Source organism: Aphis gossypii, chromosome 3, assembly GCF_020184175.1.
Source record: "Aphis gossypii isolate Hap1 chromosome 3, ASM2018417v2, whole genome shotgun sequence".
Taxonomy (NCBI): Eukaryota; Metazoa; Arthropoda; class Insecta; order Hemiptera; family Aphididae; genus Aphis; species Aphis gossypii.
In genome coordinates this window covers 28882406-28899977 of record NC_065532.1, presented here as the reverse complement: position 1 = coordinate 28899977, position 17572 = coordinate 28882406, and the positions used below count along the sequence as shown (strand labels likewise).

Here is a 17572-nt window from a genome sequence, read left to right as displayed (position 1 = left end):
ATTGAAACGGAAGTTAAGGCATGTTCGAAATTTTGTTTTTGTATTATACTTATACGAGTTAAATTGCCTATATAATTTATCTCGTCTAGATCATGGTAATAGTAATAATTGTTATAGGCTAACGAATTATATTGAGTTGTCAATATGAATGTTCAATTTTAAAACAATAATAATTATTATTAGTACTTATTAAATTTATCACTATCATTTTTAAACAATATTTTAGTGCGTAATAATGTTATTATTACTTTATAAGGATAATGATTTGACAACGAACTGTGAATTTTTTTTAACACTCGTAAGATTTTATAGAATACGAAATGATTAATCTTAATTAAAATGACTGCTTTTATTTCAAATTAAATACAAAAACTGTATGTTAATTGAATATATATTATTCTTCATTTTTATGTTTTAGACGAATACAAAATAAATATAACATAATAAAAACATAAATCAAAATATTGATTATTTCCTTTATTATCTTAAAAAAACAAACAAACAAGAATTGTACATATAAATAAGTAATGATATTTTTATTATTTTTGTATACATTTGATAAATAGTGCATATAGGTATTGCATTCTTATGTATTGATAAATCTAAATTATTAAAAACTACTATACTAATTGGTTAACTTTTCCTTAAAGTTAAAATTTAGTAAAACCCTTTTTCTTTTCTTCCGCTAAAAATTGTTGGAATTTTTGGAAATGTTCACGTTTTGGGTCCCATTTGTCAAGAAGCTGTTTCCACTCTGCATCATAATCTTTCTGTAGTCTGTCAACAACTTTAAGAGCAGCATTCTTTTGGGTGGCATTGCATTTCGCACATTGTGTTTTTAAGGCATCGGGTAAAATTTCTGTAAAACGAAAATATTTAAAATTAGTATTTACATTCTATTTAATTTTTAACACATTACTATGTTCTATATAAATAGTAAAATAATGTTTCATACAAACAGTATCATTGGATTAAGAACACATTATCGTTATATGTATAATAGCAATAGTTTAATGTTCTATCATTTATCTGATTTAAATTTCTAATTTTAAAATAAATGATTGAAGTCTCTAGTTTAATCATAAGGACCAATATATTATACATATTTAATAATTAAATTAAATGTAATTTTTGAAATTCAGACTATTATAATATGTATAGCTATCAGTGATAGCCTACAATTATTGGTTTAAAAATTAATTAAAAGGTAAATAGTTATATAATATTATAACATAAAATCTTGGTGATTTAGTAAAAAGTGTATTGGTAGATCTATATTCTAATAAATTTTATTAGATTCAATAAAAACCTACTGTCCAACCCACTAACAGAGTATGGGGAATTAAACTGAATGGTAAATAAATGATATTATCTTACAATGTTGTAATGTATTTATTTTCTTCAACTAAATAAAAATGCGGTAGGTAAGTATAGTGTATACATACTTCTCAATTCAGCTCCTTCGGGAGTGCATGGTTTTTTGTCCAACAGACATTGAACGTAGCTATTTACTAATCTTTTGGAAGCCAGAACTTGATCAACATCAATGTGGTCGTATTTGGTAGTGTAAGCGGGACCGCTTGCGGCTACGGCATCTTTTTGTGGCGCTCCGACCGTTTGGTCCACTGCGAACGCAGCCAAAACAACACAGACTACTGCAATTCTGGAATCCATGGCGTACAATTGTATACTGAATAGAAGACGTTTTAGATCAGCTTTTATAAGCAATAATCATCGGCATCAATCGTGTGTTGTTGTTTTTTTTTTATACTTCGCCAAACTAAGACAAAGTGTGGTATTACAGCATTATAATTTATGCTCGACGACCTTCTAGTGACGCGTGATTGTCGTCATAGTACCTACCTCTTGAACTCATTTCCCCATTGCCCGACCCACCAGTTGGTTAGTACTTATTTCCTTGATTACCGCCTATACTTGTTATGCATTAATATTATTGTTGTGGTATCGAACGGGTCGACCAGAAATGAGTTTTTATATTCAGTTATTGTGGTCCAAGAGTTTAATACGTCATAATATTGCCGGCGGTTCTTCTCAGAACATTTACAAATTACCCTCTAATTATTATAAAGAAATAATCTATGTTTAGTTATTATTTATTACAAGCTTTTAGGGAAATTTTGTTTACCTACGTCAATCATATACGTCATTATAATATCATCGTTTTCCGTTAAATTTATTCTTCGAAGTATCATTATGTTTACAAACTCGATCATAACAAAATAAATATCATAACCGTGACTCCGTCTAACTGATTTCGGTAAAATTAAAAATAAATCAAATTTAAAAGTTTTATAATAGTTATTTTTTATTGGCGTATGTATATTGTTTAATATTTTTTCTACTTAACAAGTTTTGTAAGTAATATTCACTATTTTTAACTGTTTAATAATAAATACAAATCAACAGTATTCTAATACAATCTAACAAACATCAAAAGTATAAAAAAATCATAAATAATTATATTATTGTTTTCAATTAGCTTATACTATAATTCTATGTACGTTGACATTTTGATTAATTCATTTCAATATTATATTTTTATTGGTATTATAAACTTAAATGATTTAAAAAATTATAAGTTAACATACGACTTTTTTTTTGAAATCCGGAAGCTCTTTTTTCTAAATAATATATATTGTATTGGGTAAAATTCATGGAGTAGGTTACCAAACAAATCTGAGCAGAAACGATTCATCAGCTATTTTTTCCTCGGGATATTTTACAATAAATCTGTATTGGTATAGTAATTTATTTTTCTATTAGTTCTTATTTACAATTTAGTGTACTAATTTTTACCTAAACTAAATTATATATAGATAAATAATATTTAATAATCAGTTATTTTAAAATACCATTTCATATAATATTACTTACTGTTGTTCGTTTATAAGTTAATATCGGTGTTCCATAGAATGTGTGGATAGGTTCATCAAGTAAAAAGGTTAGGTTAGATATATACGTAGTGGTAAAAAGTTTCTAGTTTCTACAAATAATATTTTTTATGTGTAAAAAAAAACCTGAAATTGTTATTTTTTGTTTAAATATCCAATTTTATCAAAATTTGACTTGAAATTTCTATTAAAAAAACTATCCTTATATATTTCCCATATTTTTAAATTGACAAATTTAAAAACACTTATGTAGGATCTCGTTCTATTCTTTTAAGCTTTTTGACCAAACTTAAAATGTATTTCAGTAGGTACCTAAAAAACAAAATTCAATAATTTCAAAATGTCTATAAAAACCTTGAAAAAATGTAACTATTTTGAAAATTATACAATATTGTATAGATAATACTGATACAAACATACAAACATTTGCTTAAAATTCTAAACATTAGGATTGTTAGTTTTTGAACAATGATAAAAAAAAATAATAATAATAATCAGGTGTACAAATTTCTGTTTCTCATTTAGTAAAATAAATTATGTTTTTTTGTTTTTCCTTAATTACTAAGAAAAGTATTAAACATTTTTGGTTTTAATCTCTTCAAAATATTAATTAGATCTATTTTACTACAAGAAAACATATTTATGTCAAATATTGAAGCATTTTTAATACTTTAAAAGGTGACTTCAGAAATTTAAAAATATTATTTTAATTGTAAAAATATTTATAACTTTACTAAATCTATTATATTAAATAAAATATATTTAAAGTCATCATTTGTTAATATGAATCATTGAGTTAGTTACTGTAATGTATGTGTTAAATTCAAAAAAAACACACCTTTAAAATAAATAATCTACATCTTTGCTCCAATACAAAACTTAATAAATATTTAAATTTAATACTACGCATCAACATTTGGTACCTTTTTAAGCTATTCCCTATTCACATATTTACTGTAACTTAATTTATAAAATAAAAATGTAACTTCAATATAAAAGAAGTCGCTTCAAGATAGTATGAACTACAGAATTTATGTAACCTAAAATCCTTTGGATTTGAAAAAAACATAATTAAACTGATTGATGTAATCTCATATTATTATAAAAAAATTTACCAAATTAATTATACGTGTACTTATAGAGTTACAGATTAACTCGTATACAGAATAAATCATTTTAGTACAATTATTTAAGTAAATATTTATATAAATCATACTATGTATAGATTTAAATTTAAAAATCTGTCTTAGTAACTATTAATTCTAATATCTTTCTAGTAAGTACGAACTTTATAAATTAATGGTTTTCAAAATAAAATAATTGAACTTTTCATAATATTCTTGTTTATTTATTATATACAATAAACAAATTAATACACATTTAAAAAAGTTTTGAACAACTTATTAAAAAATTACAAAATAGTAATTTTATAGAAAAATGTTTTAAAGAAAAATTATTTAAACTACTTAAATATGAACCTTTCGATCAAATTATAACACTTAGTGCTAATGTATAATTTTTCAATGTAGAATAAAAATCCACAGTAAAACAAAATAATGATATAAAATAATTCCGTGGTAAAATATTACATAAACATGTTTTCAAATTTACATCAAATAAATTTAAAATGAATTTAAAGAGTAATAACATAAAAGTTATTGTTTTATATAACTAATAAATCTATTAGTTATAACTTCTAAGTTCTAATGATTTTTTCTTAACACGATGTATTATAGTTCATTTATTATAATGAATTTAATTGAAGCATTTACATTTCAATTTTTTTTTCTTTTACATAAAACCCGTTTTGTATGTTTTTCAATATGTTTATAATTTAGTACTTTTATCGTGACAAATATATGTAGAACAATTAATCATAACCATATGCAATATTTATATTTATTAGAGTTCTATTAGAATATTAATTACAAATTCTTCAGTGGAACACATATAAATGTGTGATATGAGTACTGTTTAGCATGTTTTTTTTACATTAATTATATAAGGTATAAGTGTATAAATAGCATACGTATGTCTTATACAGTAGATACCTAATATAACTTAATAAATACGCACAATTTCTTTATACATTATTATTTATACATAATATAATTTAAAACTATTAAGTATATTAACAAATAATAAAAAAATGTTATAAAAATTATTTAAACTTATTTACTTATTATTTTGTAAATACATTTGCATTCATCATTTTCAATTTATACGATTGTTTTTTTTATTAGAAATTAATATTAATTAATTTGTTAAATAAAAATGTTATAATGGAATGAAAAATAAGTATATAAATTATTAAAATAATATAAATACTCTAGATTGTTAAAAACATGGATTTTGTGGATTTTACATATTTTATAATGTTTCACACTATATTGTATAGACATAATATATGATTTTAAAACTGCGTTCAAGTGCGCTTATACTTTTTTAATTTCAAACAAATATTTTAATTTTGGTTTATTAGTTGACGAAGAAAAATATAGAAATGTAGTAGTAATGATTAGTTTTTTTAATGATTAACGTTAACAGACTAGTATAAAATGTGGTTACATTTTATTTAAAAGGTGACCTTGCTTCAAAAAATATATTTATTTAAGTGTACACTATACCTGTTTTATATTTTAGTAGAATAATTATAATTTCCAAGACCTTGAAAATCATTACAATAAAAGTATGTTTTTTTTAATCATTACAATAACATTATTTATTTTTTTACGTATAATTTATGTGGCTCATTAGTAATGAATATTATGTTATTACTTATTGGTATAAAAATATAAAAATAATTTTTGTTAGGGTAGGTTTAAAGTTGTAATTTAAATATTATGATAAGTAAATATTTTAAACCGTATTCTTATATAAATCTATAAAGCTTTTAAAAAGTAATAATATTCTTATTAACGTAATCTTGATAGTGTAAAGATGATTACATGATTGATATTTATCAAATTTTTAAAACAAACTACGTAACATTATTTTCGTTGAAATAAAAAAAAAAAACAAAGAAAAAAACAATATTTTATTATTATAATCATAGCATACAGTTGTCATTATAAGAAGCAAATACATTAAATAAAAAAAAGATTAATAACTAGACACTAGTTACCGAAAAAATTAACATTTATTTCTTCAAAAAAAAAATTTTTTTATAATAACACCACTCAAGTGAAAGATTTTAGCCAACTCTTTGAATGTAATTAGAATACTATCTTCTTGCTAGAATAATTTTAAGTTAACATAACATAAGGTATAAGGACATAACATAAGGATATAGAGATTATTATAATATAACACTATTTAATATGAGATTAATGTTGTCTTGAATTAAGGGCTAAGCTTATGCTAATGCAATGGAAATATAATTTCAGTGTGTTGCGAATTTTAGATATTATAACATCGATCTAACTGCAATAGTATTAAATTGTATGTTATAATTTATCTTAAATGATGATACGACAACATTAAAAATCAGGAATAAATTAACTAAAATTAACTAGTATATAGGTATTGTTTTTTTTCCATTCAACTTTTATAAAAAATATATTTATCAAATATTTTTGATAATAATCATCTTTTTCTTTTTTAATTATTACTCACACTATATGTTTTAAAATTTCAATTAAAGAACTAATTGCAAATATATATTATTTATACAATGTGAAAAAGATATATATAATTATCTGAACTTAAGAATAATTTATATTTAAGATTCTAGACTTGAAACGTATTCATAAACTGATTTAAAACTGTTTCACATCAAATGTAATCACTGTAGTAGGTGTTTTTGTTTATATTTTTTTGTGATTATTTTTAGTTTTAAAAATTACAAACCAGGTTTTTTAACAATTAATCAATGTTAGGATATTATTAAAATGTATACACCTCGAACTTGTATATATTATATAATTATCAAACATTTTCAAATTTACTTCTAAAATATGTGAAAATTTTAAAAACTTAATTTAAATAAAGGAAAAAAATCCCAAACATGTTTAAATAAATAAGTTATAGTGAAGTCACTCTACCGAATTGTTAAGATGTACGGTTTAATTTCCTCAAAAGATGCTGTGAAAAAACCACTATCAAAATTGAAGATCAAACAATTTTTTTACTTTAAAATTATATTTAGTTAAAAAAAACCCAAAACTATATCATTATATTGCTTACAACAAATCATCCATTGCTCTGGAAGAATCTAAAACAAAAATGTGTGATATTTATGATTTATTAAACTTAATTCAAAAATTGTCATGGGATATTAAATAGATAATAAAGGAACTAATTTTATTACTCAGTCAATCATCAAACAAAGTGCTATCAGCCGCAGAAATCATCTTTAAAAAAAAAAATCATATCGATTTTATCTGAAATATAAGTGTATCAGCGACCTCAAAAGTCTTATTGTCTAATAACACAATACTAAGATACAAAACTAGTTTTTTAACTCGTGAGTTAACAAGTTTAAGGCAGTTAGCCTTTAATAAATCAACAATTATGATTTACTACATATTTATATTTTTTCTAGTCATGAATGTTATATGCATTTTATATTAGTCAAAAAAAGTTATTTATTGATTCATAAAGTTTTTTTTAGAAACATATTATTTGATTTAAAATATTTACCATACATATGAGGTAAACTCAAAGCATTTTAAATATTAATATTAATAAATGTACAATTAAGAAAATGTCATTTAAATATGGCTTAAAGTACTTTATACAGTCAATACTTAATGCTAATAATCTAGTTATTTATTAAATATTCAGCACAAATATAGAAGATAGAAATATAATTTTTGTACATAAATTCGTTTCACGTCATTCTGATTCCAAATAAACCAATTTTTTTTTTATATATATATATATATTAATACTTTTATTACTTTTTTCAGTTATTTCAGCTGCAAAATGTATATATTTATGTTTAGTATACTACTATAGTAATAATAAAAAAATTAATTAATAAGAAACGTAAAAACCCAGAATGTGGACTAAATGTCTATATTAGATTATTATTGTTTTCGTTGTCGGCTTGATTATTAAATATATTAAACGAATAGATTGTATCATGTAGCCTGCAGTATCTATACAGTCTGTAAGCCTATAACATCGATTTCGACCATTTAAAAATTTAAGATTTGGTGTTGTAATTTAAAACCTTTTGTATGAAGTATGCTGCACCGATCACTTCAGTGGATGTATAGAGTTCGTTTTCTATGTATAAAAATATTCTGTCGGATAATAGTCAGTTTCACGACACTTTCACTGCTGCAAATTTAGGGAAATACATGGTAAACAATACTTTTTTTTTATTTAAATTAATTTTTCATTAATTTTTATTAATTTTTATAACTAGCAAAATCTTGGTAATTTTTTTTTTTTTTTAATATGCTTCTTTTTTGCATTTTAAAACAATGGTTAGGTGTGCTTTTTTTATTGTTTATTACTTATTAGGTATGCTTTAAAATCCGAAATATATATATATAATATATCTTAAGTATGATGTTATAATAAATTGATAGTATCTGCATGTATTTCGAGTGGAGGAAGAAGAACTATTTTAGTTGTATCTCCTCCCTAAAATAAATCCTAAATATGTCACTGATCTGTTGGTTGTTTTTTAATACATGAAGTTTTAGATAAGGGTATAATCTATAAAATTAAATTTATAATTTATACATAATAAGAATATTTGATACTTGTAGGGTACTTTTAACAGGAAAATGAATAATACTTTAAAATATCACATGCCAATATAATCATGAGCGCCCATAGGTGACATTTTAGGGCGGGGGGGGGGTCAAAATAAAAAATTCTCAAATGTAAGATAATAAAAATAATAATAATATTATGGTAATATTTATTGAGCTACAAGTTTTTAATATTTTTTGTCTAGGGGGCAAGTCGTACCCCATATTCCCCCCCCCAATGGGCACCCATGAATACAATTAAAACTATATTCCATCAAACAATATAGAATCAATTTAACTACTGCAAATCTAGAGATAAACATGGTAATTAATTTTTTTTTATTCATTTTTATAACTAGTTTGTGTTAATTTTTGGTCATGTTTTTTTTTTTACTTTTCTTAAAAATAAATAAACTTCTTTTTTGATTTTTTAAGACAAAACGAGAGAATTGAACAAAACAAGATGGTGAAAGTAAATATGAGGTGTAGAACATAAATCTATAAAGGTATAATACAAAAGTGGCTTAGTTTATTGGGGTCTGTTAGTCGGGATTGAAAGCAAAAAAAATATCAAATATACGAGTATAGGTTTATTAATATTTTGTATTAATTAAATTAAGGCAAAGAACTTTAAAACCTTAAATTGGTCATAAATTTACACATAAAACTTGAAAAAATACTATTATATAGTACTACAATTATATGCACTGAAAATAAATATTGATGGCTATCTTGAAAGCAATGATATTATACTTTCTGGAATACTTAGCTTTCAGAAAATTTTAAATTTATCTATTTTACATTTTTACCAACTAAAATAGTATTAATAGAAAGACAGTATGTATACTCATTTTTATAATAAATGTATTTACTCTCTAACTTTGTTCAAAATATAAAGTACTTGGTAATGTATTCAAGAAAATAGATACCATTTATTTATAATATATAACTCTCTATTTTTGAAATAGAAATGACTTTTGAAACAGTATTGGGATCAGTAATCCAGAATCAACTAAAATCATAGTTAATAATTTAAAAATTAGATATACACGTGTATAATGTATATATATATGTATAGCTTTCAATAATTGACCATTATAGATGTACAATTACATAAGACATAGATAGATAGATAGACTATACTGTTTAACTGTCTTATATTATTATGTAGAAAATATATGTACGTTAAGATTATTTAGATTATTTTAATTTATTTCAAATTAAATATTTGTGTAGTATTTTTACATAATTCCATCCTATCATTTTAAAAATTTTATTTTGTGTTGTACAACATTTTCTATTGGCAATAATTGTACATTACTGCATTATGAAGTGCATTTTAAATTGTCCAATTAAGTTTTGACAGACCTCGTACATATATTAATTATTATTTATCATCATTATCCATAACAAGTATATACTATTGCTTAATTATTTCCACACGGCAATAGGATTTATAAAATGAAAAACAATATTTTTTTTAATAATTTGTAAATTTGTATACTTAATACAAAAATAAAATTAGTAATATTATAACTTTCAATTCGTTAAAAGTCACAAGAATAATTATTATTTTCTAATTAACTTATTTGATTAAAAAATATTCTCCATTAGAAAAAGAATAAAATATTTGATTCTTCTAAATTCTACAACTATCTGAATATCGATATAGATTGCGATACTCATTACCAGATAAACATTATAATTATTTAAAATATTTATTGACTCAACTACTCAAAATGATTTATTTTTAGACCACAGTATAAAAAAATTAAGATCAATGTGATAAAATATAAAATTATAAATGAATACATAAACTAATGTAATAACCTATTAATAAGCATATCATAATAAAGTAATTTAAAATAATGATAATTTACAAAATGTGTATGAAATAAAAACTATTAAGTACGACAAAAAATATGTATGTAGTATGTGTGTAAAATATATAATTAAATTGTATCAATAAATTATATAAAACATATCTTGAAGATAATATTTTTTAAATGTTACACTTTAAAATACTTCTAATATTATAGGTGCATTGGCTTATTTTTTATAATTTAAAATATATACTACTATATTCAAAAGAAAATATAAAATTTGTTATTCAATAAAAAAATTATTGTATAACTAAATATTCCGCTTTTTTTTAGTAGTATCGTTACTAAGTTTTTGAAGAGATAATTTTTCGTCATCATCATTGTCTGCCATATACTTTCTCAAATAGACATTATTTGGATCGAATTTTTGCACCAACATTTTCCAATACTCTGGTTTGTACTGTAGTAAATGAGCTAAAACTTTGCCTGCTTGTTTTCTTTGTCTTTCATTACATTTAGCACATTCTGTTTGAATTGCATCTGGAACAATCCCTAAAATCATAAAGCAATTTAAATTTAATGAACATAATAAATAAAACAAGTAAATATTTCCCATAATAAAGTATATAATATATAATTTAAAACCAATATAAAATATAATTGCATAAGTATATAGGTACACCAATTTGACTTTTAAGTAGAAATCAACAATTTTTTCAACTTTAAATTAATAGCAAATACATAAAAAAATTTTTTTATACATTTAAAAATAAAAATATTTGTAGTTTATCATTAAAAAAAAATTAAATGTTTGGGTTAGTAATATGATTTGTTATTATAGGAATTACGCATCACATAAGCTTACAATTTTATTTAAGTACAGGTATTGAATCAATTTTAAATTAGATCATTGCTTTTATTTGATTCATTTATTTTCCATATTTTAACGTTTTTATAGAAAAAATGTTTATAAATTTAATATATTCTTGATTTTTTAGTATCTACTTAATAATATTATGCAATATTTTTCAAAATAATAAATATTGTTCCTTGATAACATTTTTGGAATTTTTTTTTAAAATTAGAAGTTATGGAAAAATAATATTTATATTAAAATGTATTAATTGGATTGCGTATTTTAGTGCAAGGAGTTTTTAGTGTTGCATAAACAAGTTTAGTTAGGCGTTCTCAATATTTTCAAATTTAATAAGTATTTCCTTGATTAGAAGATCTTGTTTGTGTCTTATTATGACATTGAAAACTAAAAAATAATAAAAGTATTTTTTAAATTTATATTAAAGGTTAATTATATGTAGAAATATTAGTTTAAATGATATTTGAACATAACTATGAAAAATCGAAGTTTTTTAGCTTTATCTCGACTTTTAATATTAGTATTTAATATTTATTATTAATTTGGTAAAGTATTTAAGGTCTTAAAAAAGTTATTGTAATTTTCTGTTGTTAGCAAAAGACAAATTTATTTTTGTACTTTTTTATACTAAACGATAAGGATACTCAGTTATTAAACTCCAGCAGAAAGTTGAATAAATTCTTCAAGTGATGTATTTTAAATGGCTATCGTGAATGTCCGTAAATATATGTGTATTTCATTTCACTGATCCAGAAGATCAATTAATTCACATTACATTTAAGTGGCACTTTCTTAAAATCAACCACTACTATTTTGTAACCTTGGAATTATTCATCCAGTAGATACTGAAGTTGAAAAAATTTACTAGTTCTAAGTCTTATTTAAATCATGTGTTCAAAAATAATTAAAAAAATTTAACTTAAGCTTTTTTCTGTTAATTTAATAAAAATACGTATTTAACATGAAGTTATAAATGTTAATTTATCTTACCTAACTTGCTAAAATTAATTTAAAATTCTAAGCGGAACTATATGTTTTTTGTGTGTACGTATTTATGTGCACGTTATGTTATATTATAGTAAAAATTATATTTCAATATTAAACTTTGGAGGTGGTTTCTGATAGAAAATAAAATTTAAATATTTGGTACTTTCAAGAGGTTAAAATAAAAAAATTCTCGATAAGTTTTGAAATAATCAATAAAAATGATTTTTCAACAAAATCAATAGTCTTATTTTGTTACAATTCTAAAACGGATGACTGTTTAGACTTATACTTATTATAAAATATTTAAATTAATTAATATTTTCTATACTTAGTAAAACTTAAAAAATACTTTGACTTTTTAAGTTATGATAGACAGGTGAATTTTAAATTTTTTTCAATGAGTTAATATTTTATTATTATTAATCATAGGAACTTGAAATAGTCACTTATCTTGTTATTAAAATTATCAATTTATAAATATTTAGACTGAATTAATTTTAAACTATTTATAAGCATTTTTTAATATTAGTTTTTATTTTAGTATCGTTAAAAATGTTAAGACTTGATCAATAAATTTAATAAAATATACCCCATAAGTTGTATCTTAGAAATTCAAAAGTATTCAAAATACACATTAACAAACACGATTTATTTTCATAATATATATTTTTTTTTAATTTCGAGGGAATAGGGAATAAAAATAAAAATGTATGTTATCATTTAAAAAAAAGAGTACAATAACGCTAAAAATATTAATAATATAAATATTTTTTTACATTGCTTTTATAATGAATCCGAACAAACTTTCTAAAAATGTATTCTTAAAAACATTGATTAGTTAGGTTAATTTTTGATTAAAAACTTTTTACCTATATAAGAATTTCTTTTTAAATAGTTTTTTTTATAATATTTATGTGATCAATTTTTCAAATTGTTATCATTAGCAATTAATATTTAGATTTTAGATTGAGTAATATTGCCAACATTGGTATAATTTAATACCTAATAAATATTTTTCAATTCGGTCAATTCAAAAATACTTGCAATTTAAATCTATATTATCAATAAAAATTTTAATAGATTATACAAAGTGTATTATTCTAAGTTCGTATAATACAAAGAGGTATAGTGTATTACAAATTAATTGATAAGTGTTAAAACTTAAAAGTATTTGACTTATGTATAATTTTAGATTTTTTTAATTCTGTGGCTTAGGTCTAAAAGAGCCAATCTCACTTTTTTGCAAAAATGAGTTTAAAAAGCCAGCGTATAAAATTTAATACGCTTTGTCTTGTGCGAAAAGGGCGTAACTCAACTAAATTATACATTTTTTATTCAAAACTCATAACTACGTGCATATAACGTATTAAAATTGTTTATAATTATAATTTTTACAAAAATGATATGTATTTTTCACAAATCATTTATATGTAAATTTCTTTTCCTCTAATTTGTTTCATTGACTTTATTTAAAATTTATTTAAATTTTGGTATTACAAGATTTTTTTCTGTTCAAAATAAAATAATGTTACTTTTTTAAATATCATTAAAATTATTATTTCTATTAAAATATGTATGGACTGAGGAATCATAATTATAATTTATTTTACTAACATTATAATTTAACCAAATTTCAATTTTTTATTTAAGACTAACATTAACATTTTAGTTAAATAAATTGAGAATTAATTTTTTTTAACTGTGGTTGGACGTAAATAATAGGAAATATTATTTTCTACAAGCTAAATTATAAATAACAATTTATTGCGTCTTAAATTTAAAGAAGAAAATTTAAATAAAAATTTCATAAAATTACATTTAAATTTATACTTTGCATATTATAATTATATTGAATTTTGATACCTATACATTTTTTAGTGACTCAAATTTATAAAGAAATTATTTATTTTTGTAATTTTAAAATTAATTACAATTTACTATAATGAATACTATTATTGAAATTTAATACTCGTACATATCTTTTTCAAATGATTAGATTTACACATTAATACATTTTACAAAAACTCATTTTGTTTTAAGCTTAAATATAAGTAATATAAAAATAAATAAATGTTTAGAAAAAGTTAAAAAAATTGTGAATTATTTAAAAAAAAAAATTGATTGATTAAAAACAAAGATAAGAATAGTAATCAATTTTAATGACACTATATATATATATATATATATATATATATAGTAAACATAAATTACTATAAAAGAATACATGTTGTTTGAAAACTGTTTACAGCAGGTTGCAGTCTAATCAAATAAAAGTTATAGTTAATTAAATTTATGTATTTTTTAATCAATATTTTCAGATTATTTTTAAATAAATAATTTTTTTTCTTATATTACTTTTATTAATTTACACAAAAATGATATTATTTAGTTATATACAACACATACATTTTAAAAATATTTATTTACTTTTACATTGAAATCTCATACAATCAACGTAAATAATAATTAAACGTGTTGGTCCTACTCTTGGCCGTATAATATAGGGAAAATAATTATGTAGGTATGCATAAATTCTACATATAATTAAATGTGTTTTTATTGCAAAAATAACAAAAATAAATTATAAACTATATATATTGCCATTATTTTGATTAATATTATTATTCGCTTCTGTCGAATTCACTTTATCATGATACAATATTAATTAATATAAGTAAGAAATATAACTAATGCTGAAATAAACATTATTTCTGATTTATTATAAACAAAATGTATTAATCAATGTAACGTATATTCCTTTGAATACATACAATATAACATAATATATAGCTTTGTATACCTCCATATTTCACTAACTTCATGTATAAATTAACAGAAAGAAAATGAATATTTTTTAAAAAATTCATTTAATCGATTTTGAAGTATTGATAAAAGTTAAATATTACAATACGAGTAGTTATGTTAATAAAAATTAAGTCACTTTTAAGTTTTCTCTGTGAACAAAAAAAAATATGATGATCATATATACATAGGAAAAGCTTTTTATGTTGTATATATATTGTATATTTTCCTATGAGGATGTAAGAACCATACAAACAACAAAAACTAAAATGCATATGGTTTTATTATATTGAGGATTTTCGGTAGATACTGAGTCTATACTGAGATATTGAGATACTATAGTTTTGGTAGTTTTACAACATTCGATACTCTTTAATAAATATAACTCCTCAAACGTATTTTAATATTTTGTTGTAATTTGAAAATGAATAACTGTAGATATTTTAAATTTTCACCAAATATTCATCATTTTTATACATGATAGTATTTTTTAAATATTTTAACACATAATTTTGAGTTATTAATTTTATAGAATTTTTATTTGTTTTATTTTTATCTGTGTCAAAAAAATATGTAGAAAAATGTTTAAAATACTCAGTTACAATTTATGTTCATAAAGACTTGAATTTCATATTTTGACAATATTCATCAACATTACGAAAATTTGCAAATTGTTTTGCAGTTAAAATTTTATTTAATGTGCAATTTTTATGTATAAGACTTGGAAATTTAATTAGTTTCTCGAAAAAGTTTTTCATAAGTAGTTTATACTGAATCCAAAAAATCGAAAAATATATAACAGTAATAAATAAATAAAGAAAATAAAAAATAAAATTTAATACTATTGTATTAATGTGGTGGATTCGTAGATTACTTTAAACTTGTAACTTATACAACAATGTATAAAACTCATGATAAATATTATAATAAAAACCTTGACATTTACGTAAAAAAAAAAAAAACAAGAGTGTTTTTAGTTTTTATTAGAAAACCAAAATTACTCGTTGGTTAATATATAAAAAAGAACACGAATTTAATTTAATATTATTATAGTCTTCTATAGGTACTTTGGTTTGACTTCATATATTTACAAATATCTATTTTATCTTAATCTTAATTCAAAATCAAATAATATGAAAACATTTTGAAACAGTTTTTAAAAACATGTATTAAGTTTAATTAAATTACTTAAAAATAAAAATAATTATTTGAGTACCTATGAATTATTAAATGTCATTAGATCTTTCTGATTTATGTAGGCTTTTATAAAATTATTACAGAGTGATCCTATGATTATTAATGTTCTATAATTTAATATCATATTTAATATAAATATTGTATTAAAAAAACGGTATTCATGTTATCAAGAGCTTACTTTTGAGCTCCAAACCCTCTCTGGTACATGGTCCTCGGCTCATAACACAGTTGAAGAGAATTTTTATGATTCGTTCATTGTTCATAACAGCTTCAATATCAATATAATCATATCGAGTTGGATATGACGACGTTTCTCTGATGGTTTTACGTCCATCGTTGGTTGGTGTCACATTTTGGTTCACACTCTGCAATCTTTGTGCGCTCACAGCCGGCTTGACTTGAGTGTCGCACATCACAGTTACATAACAAAAAATCGTTAAAATATTCATGTGGCTATGCTTACATTAAATCGTTTACAAAACCGAAAAATGAACTCAACAGTTTATCAATATATTTTTATTTGATTAGACCTATTTCTATACGTATTAAGTTCTGACGACTGTTTAACATGGGATTTAGTGCAAAAGTAACGGATCAACCGATGGAATAGTTCAACCGATTCGCACTTAAGGACGTCTGTTGTTGGACATGAAACGGAAACGCAGTAAAAAAAAAAAACGTGCCCATCTCAAGGTCACCGTCATCCTCTGCGCAAACATCAACGCCATATTGCCATTTTTTATTTTACCTGCTCATCTCCCGATGTTGGTGGTAACTAATATAAATAATTGTATATCAACTTCTACTTTGTGTCTACGAGAGCGAGTCATTCAAAAATATTTAGTTCAATAATTATGAATGTCATTAAAAAAATTATATTTATGTGTATACAAAGTTTATAATATAGAATATTGATTTAGTGAGCGACATCTTAATAAAACCTTGACGTAGAGGTTGGCCTAGGTTTTCACTTAATTGGATTTTTCAGAAATCTGTAATTTTTTATAATAAATACTTTAAAAAGTTTAAAATGTCTTTGCTTATTATTCAAAAAATACTTCAATTTCAACTCCAAAATGAATTAATATTTACTATAATGAGTTGATCCTTATATTCTACTTTAATATGTTAAATATAAAATAACAAATCATATGCAATTAAACAACTTTCATTTTAAATACCCAACTATTTTATTAATATTACATATATTATAAAAATTTATATATATACTCGTATATATATTAATCTGTATATTTAATTAAGCATTAA

General features: G+C 22.0%; 3 protein-coding genes across 3 annotated transcripts in view; 1 reads left to right on the top strand and 2 right to left on the bottom strand.

Annotated features, from left to right (window-relative positions):
* LOC114127688 (protein misato) overlaps nucleotides 1-17572 on the top strand; it is a 67986-nt gene that overhangs the window by 24527 nt on the left and 25887 nt on the right. The gene's annotated exons all lie outside the window — the stretch shown is intronic.
* Nucleotides 463-1739, bottom strand: LOC114127718 (ejaculatory bulb-specific protein 3). The gene is made up of 2 exons (XM_027992042.2): nucleotides 1446-1739; nucleotides 463-859 (listed from the first exon to the last, which is right to left on the bottom strand). Exons 1-2 carry the CDS (start codon nucleotides 1672-1674, stop codon nucleotides 651-653), a joined length of 438 nt encoding a protein of 145 aa, XP_027847843.1. The 5' UTR covers nucleotides 1675-1739; the 3' UTR covers nucleotides 463-650.
* LOC114127717 (ejaculatory bulb-specific protein 3) lies at nucleotides 10505-16927 on the bottom strand. The gene is made up of 2 exons (XM_027992041.2): nucleotides 16482-16927; nucleotides 10505-10995 (listed from the first exon to the last, which is right to left on the bottom strand). Exons 1-2 carry the CDS (start codon nucleotides 16750-16752, stop codon nucleotides 10754-10756), a joined length of 513 nt encoding a protein of 170 aa, XP_027847842.1. The 5' UTR covers nucleotides 16753-16927; the 3' UTR covers nucleotides 10505-10753.

What these genes read in the sequence shown, in the direction of transcription:
- LOC114127718 (XM_027992042.2), bottom strand. Translation starts at nt 1,674, where the DNA reads ATGGATTCCAGAATTGCAGTAGTCTGTGTTGTTTTGGCTGCGTTCGCA. An exon ending in CGAAGGAGCTGAATTGAGAA is followed by an intron (nt 860 to 1,445) that starts GTATGTATACAC and finishes TTCGTTTTACAG; the next exon opens with AAATTTTACCCGATGCCTTA.
- LOC114127717 (XM_027992041.2), bottom strand. Translation starts at nt 16,752, where the DNA reads ATGAATATTTTAACGATTTTTTGTTATGTAACTGTGATGTGCGACACT. An exon ending in AGAGGGTTTGGAGCTCAAAA is followed by an intron (nt 10,996 to 16,481) that starts GTAAGCTCTTGA and finishes TTATGATTTTAG; the next exon opens with GGATTGTTCCAGATGCAATT.